The 6,000-nt window shown below is 37.6% G+C and overlaps 1 protein-coding gene across 1 annotated transcript in view; it reads right to left on the bottom strand.

Moving 5' to 3' along the window:
* Window positions 1-564: 564 nt before the first annotated feature.
* The window catches only part of usp34 (ubiquitin specific peptidase 34), a 273,481-nt gene continuing 268,045 nt past the window's right edge, over window positions 565-6,000 (bottom strand). The window contains exons 77-79 of the mRNA XM_078556887.1: window positions 4,469-4,615; window positions 3,985-4,144; window positions 565-1,854 (exon numbers count right to left, since the gene is read on the bottom strand). Of these exons, the coding sequence (XP_078413013.1) occupies window positions 1,226-1,854; window positions 3,985-4,144; window positions 4,469-4,615 (936 nt within the window). The 3' untranslated portion in view covers window positions 565-1,225. The remainder of the gene's footprint in view (window positions 1,855-3,984; window positions 4,145-4,468; window positions 4,616-6,000) is intronic.

Raw genomic sequence — 6,000 nt, 5'->3', positions numbered from 1 at the left:
AAAATTTGATACATTTGTCAGACATATTAAACAACTCAGGAATGTGGATAAGGCTTTTTTTCACAATGTATCAAGCATCAGTATGGTCTAAATACTTATGTATAGGTACTGCTTTCTGATTACCAAAAAAAACCCCTCAACATTAAATGCATTAAGGCCAAAAGCACTTTCAATGCCTGTCCAAGTTTGACTTAAAATACAGTTCTTGGAAAGACTTACAGTAGTATCAGGAAGTGGCAGAGTGAATGATCTGTCTCTAATAACTAGCTTACTGCTTTTAGCGCAGTAGCAATGAACCTTTAGTGTTAGGTTAAATCCACAATAGCACTTTTAAAAACCCATCATGTCTACCTTTTGTTTGAATTTCAGTGTAAAATTACACATCAAATGGCAAACTCTATGGTCTTCAGTGAGTTCATTACAATTTAACATAGACAATGAGACGTCAGTGAGAAAAACAACTTGTGATTATTAAGATACGAATCTAATACCTACTTTATTCCTTTGTGCAGAATAGCTGGCAGTTAACTTTGTGTATATAATAAAACATTCTTGAGAACAAAATAAAGTTCTAATTTTTATTTTGTGTGCTTTATTTCCGCCATGGGAAACCTGTCAGATAAAGCACCTTACTTATGCCAGTCGATGTCTACAGAGGATTCTTAACAGAATCAAATTAATCGTGGTTGGTTTAGTATACAAGTAAACAACTTAATTTGGATAATAGAACCACGGAGATTTGAGGCAAAATTGCCTCCTTAATAGAGTACAAAAACCGGCAACAAAAGACACAATATTATACACAGTAAAAATGCAATATCTTTAAATTACATCATACAATATGAAGAACAAAAATCTCTGTAACCCTTCACCCGAAGATACACCTCAAATCTGGATGAAAAGCCACAACAAATTACTTCTATGTAAAAGCTGACCATTAATATGATTGCCCTTGAGAAATGTGCTGTAAATGCCTTTGTTTTAAGTTACCTAGAAATTTGTGTTTAGATTTCCACTTATCACATCTTCAAGCGCATAACCCTAACACACTGGATTTCTCTCATGGCTGAGATGCTTCTTCATACAAACAACTAACAGGCATTCAAGCAGAAAAATGTCACTTGACAGTGAAGCACAAAGCATCAGATCCAACAGGCAGAACAGAATTAAACGAAAACTCAAACTGTATTTAAAAAAGACAGAACTAGTCATGCTAGTAGTCTCATCAAGAAGTGGGTTGATTCCCTCTGCTCAATATTCTTGTGACCGCACTAATCGTGGATTCAATGGTCCTGCACAAATTATCTAAAAGATCCTGCTGCTGCACATTAAAGAGTCCTCTGGAATGGGTACAGCTGTTGGATAAACTGGTCTCTGGGTCGAAAGGCAGATTTTGAGCCTCACAGTTCCTAAGGTCAGTTAGATCAGATAAAACTGTGGCAACAGGCGGTGGTGTAGAGGGAGAGTCAGAGTCGTCATCATTCACACTAGTTTCCTTTTCGGAACTTAGTAGTTCTTTCACCACTTTGCAATCCTCCACTGTATCCTCCCCTTGCATCTGCTCTAAAGAGTCCTGGGGCCTATTGCTGATTAATGTCTCATGTGCACTTGAAGAAAGTTCCGTTTTATCTTCTTTCACAGAAATTGGATCAGGGGTTGGTGGGTCATGTTCAGTGCCTGGATCAATAACTGCTGAGTCTCTAGTCTCAGTGTCTGAGGTACTGGCTGGGGTTAATGCCTCTCTAGGTTCTGTCCTAGTGTCACTGGGTGTACTATGTCCAGTGCTGTTGTCCAGAGGATGTTCTTCATCGCTGCTAACACGCCTCCTTTTCACAGGAGTGGCTCCTTCATCATCTGCAAAAGGAGAAAAAAGTTGTTAAAATGTTGCCTGTATTTCATGAGGAAATGTTGGGAAAGGGGAGAAAAATAATGATAGTGGTTGATAGGGCTACATACTGAATTATAAAACTCTTCTGATGCAGACATATTATTTTACTTACAGAAGCTGATATAATAGACTCTGGTTTAGCAAAGAGCCAAAGTCTTAAGAAACTGTGAGCCATAGTCTCTGCCAACAATAATTGATAAGTGCCTCAGGTACAATTACAGTGATGAAATGTCTATTTGAGGACTGGAAAGAAGTCAAGATACTTATTCACAGCTCTCAGAATCTTAAAACATTCAGAACAATATTTTTGTGGCAAGAGCTGTTGTTTTTAAAATATATTGATTGAGGCACAGGAAGTCCACCCTGTCCTAAACTTAGCTTTAGCAAGATTGATCTAAGTTCTTGGATTCCTTCACAGGAATCTTGCCTTGCATGAGGTGGATTCAGGGAGCTTTTGTTAATGGGGTGGGGGGGTGGTTATGTCTGCTACTTTCCATTTAATCATGCTTCAGGCCAAGAACAAAAATGCTGCATTTAATGCCAAAGTGCTGCTTTCCCATGCAGTTATGTTATTTTCAAGCTTCATTTTATACATCAACAGATATTAGGTGCTAGCATTTTTAACATCTACAACCTTCTACATAGAAAAAGTATGTTTGTTGTTAGATATACTCTCAAATTTACATGTACAGCCACTAGCAGAAACATCTGCTGGAAAAGGAGTACCCTGTTAATGGAAGTAACTCATTAAGTCATTAGGTCATTGGTACATCATGAAAGTTCAAACAACAAAGCTTTAGGGGATTGAAGTTATGCTACAGCTACACAAAGCCCTGGCTAGACCACACCTGGAGTACTGTGAACAGCTTGAGGTGCAGTTTAGGAAGAATAATTGGCCTTGGAAGGAATGCAACCTAGATTTACCAAAATGATACCCAGACTCCAAGTATTAAGTTACAAGAGGGGATTAGGCAAGCCAGGGTTGTTTTCCCTGGAATTTAAAGAGTTAAGGGGTGATTTGATAGAATCTTCAAGATATTAAAGGGAACACATAATTGGTAGAAGACAATGTTTCCTCTGGCTGGGAAGTCTTGGGCAAGGAGGCATAGTCTAAAAATTACAGCCAGAACTTCCAGAAGTGAAATTAAGGAACACTTATACACTGAAAGGGTGGAATAAGTTTGGAACTCTTTCTGCAAATGGCAATTGATGCTAGATCAACCGATAATTTTAAATTTGAGATTACTAGATTTTTGTTATCCAAAAGTACTGAGGGACAAAGGGCAAAGGCAGGTACATGGAGTTAGGTTGCTGATCTGTCATGATCTCACTGAATGGAGGAACAAGCTTGAGGGACTAAATATCTTACTCCTGTTCCTGTTTTTCTGCCACATTAACTTTGGTAAGCACACTAAATATATCCAACACAATAGATATTGACTTATGAGTTCCAAGTTACTTCACTCATAATATGGATTCTTTTAGATAGAATTTTGGTTTACCTTTACTTACACATTTTATGAAGGAAGTGTATATTTTGATTTCACAGTGGTTGCAGGAGAAGCACATTGATACATTAAGATTTCTTTTGGCTGCACTAGGTAGCTGTCCTTGTCTAACTATGGCTAAACTGTTGTTGGTTTCTTTCTTGTGCTCCTCCAACTTTATCCTCCTACGGGTGGCTTGGGTGCTTTTGGAGGAGAGCTTTGTTGAATAGGTCCCTGAAATATAGATCCCAGACTTTTTAGCATTTCTGAAATTGGAGTCTCTCTCTAGTACTAAAGCCACCTATTTATTTTGGAGAGGATGCACAGCAGTACAAAGAAGTGCATCTTCTTGCAGAAAGCTGCAAGGGCTGGGTTACCCTCTGTACTAAAGCGGCCATTATTTCCAGTGAGTAAAAAAGGCCTGCAAAGATAATCATGTCAATATAGGTAATACACACATAAATGGTAAAGATTATAAATCTATGTAAAGTATGATAGTACTGCACTGATGGGAATATTAGTAACTCTTGTGATATTAGCTTAGAGGCAAAATGTCAAAATTATTTCACAGAATTTAAATAAATGATCTAAATAATCCATGATACATACCTTTTGTCTTTCTTTCCTTTGCTTCCTGTTCCTGTAGTGCACTTCTCTGTTGTTGACAAGTTCTGCACTTGTTCAACAAGTCCTGTAATGTCTGGATTAGTGCTGAGTCCAATAGTTTGGGGGTGTGTATGGAAAGCAGCAAAGCAAGAGCTCGAAGATCCTGTAAATAAGAAAATAAATCACAACTTGACTAGCAATCTTTTTTTAAAAAAAAAATAGAGTGTAATTAGTTGTTTAGGAACTGGTTTGAGAATGCCCCAAACACATTTTACGAAGGAGGCTCAGAAACAGGGACAAGATTTGGTATGTATTGGTTTGGTTATACTCAGACTAATGCCTGAGAAGTGAAAGCACAAAGTGCTTAGTTGATATAGAAAATAGTTAAGATACTGTAGTTGGTATAACACTTATAATAATGATATCAAGTGGAAAGCTAGAAAAACAAAGTTTTAATTTCATAGAGGAGCATCATATGTAATCTTACCCCGTTTAGAATAGCACCAACTTTAGAGATTTCAACACGCTGTCCCAGAAGCTCCGGCTCAAGGCTATGGTACTCATTTATTAGATTTGAGATTAAATTATTGATCAAACTAGAACAGTTTGAACTGGAAAATACCTGATTCTGGACCTGAAAAAACAATGTCAATAATGAAGGTGGCACAGTTTCAAATAAAACAAACAAGTTGATGGATTATTCAGTTACAAATGTATTTTGGTACACAAGAGGTTTAAAAGAAAAATTAATATTTCTGGCAGTCTTTTAATATAAATGCCTACTCCAAAGAATTTTTGAAACTTCTTAAGTGTTATAGAATCATACAACTCAGAAAGGACCATTGGCCCATCACGTCTGTGCTGCTCCCTTGAAAGAACTGTTCAGTTTGTCCTATTCTCCTGTGCTTTCTCCAGAGCTTTGCGAATATCTCTTATTCAATTATACATCCAGTTCACTTTAGAAAGCTATGGTTGAATCTGCTATCACCTCTCCTACACAACGTTCCAGATTAAATTCTCATTTCCCCCTCTGGATTTTTGCCAATTATCTTAAATCTCTGCTCTGGTTACCGATGCTCCTATCAACGGGAACACATTCTCCCTACCTACTTGATCAAAGCCCCTCATAATTTTCAGGAACTCTACTAAATCTCCCCATAACATACTCTGTTCTAAGGAGAACAATGCCAGCTTCTCTAGTCTTTCCACATCAAGTCCTTCATCCCTTGTACCATTCTAGTAAATTTCCTGTGTGCTCTCTCTAAGTTCTTGACATCCAGCCATGTCAACTTGTCCTGCCACTCTTAAAGGTTTATGTATGTGAATCCCAAGTCTATCTGTTCTTGTGCTCCTTTAAAATTGTACCATTCAATTTATATTGCCTCTCTGCAATTTTTATTTGAAAATATTTCACTTCACGATTCTGCTATTTCTTCCCTTACCTTCCTCAGTATTTTGGAACGTATCATTATGGGTTTGCTAACCTATTAACTTTTAAATCTCATTTATTTTTCAGCCCCAGTTTCCTATTTAATATTCATAGCTATTAGTTGCTCTTCTGCATCTTCTTCTGGAACTGTTCCCTCATCCTCCTCTGTAAAGAATTTATACAAGACTGCCTTGTTCATTCTATTCCCTTATAGTGTAGGCTGCCTGATGCCAATGTTTCACTTCAGGCTCCATAATTTTATTAAATCTAATCAAGGCTGAGTTAGATAGATTTTTGATAAACAAGGGAATCAGGGGTTATGGGGGGCAGACAGGAGAGTGGAGTTCGGACCACTGCCAGATCAGCCATGATCTTATCGAATGGCGGAGCAGGCTCGAAGGGCTGAATAGCCTACTCCTGAGTCCTATTTTCCTATAATGCCTTCGCTGTTTCTGTAAGTAATGTACTATAAGTTATTACTCCTTGATTTTTGATCATTAGGCTACTATGTTGAAGCCTGCTTCCATGCTTACTCTTTTAACTAAAAAGGACGTAGGCATTCAAGTTATCGATTTTTGGACAGTTGTAAT

The sequence above is a fragment of the Cetorhinus maximus genome, chromosome 14 (genome assembly GCF_964194155.1).
Source record: "Cetorhinus maximus chromosome 14, sCetMax3.hap1.1, whole genome shotgun sequence".
Classification (NCBI taxonomy): domain Eukaryota; kingdom Metazoa; phylum Chordata; class Chondrichthyes; order Lamniformes; family Cetorhinidae; genus Cetorhinus; species Cetorhinus maximus.
The sequence above is the reverse complement of the archived record's forward strand: the minus strand, read 5'-3'. Positions and strand labels throughout refer to the sequence as shown.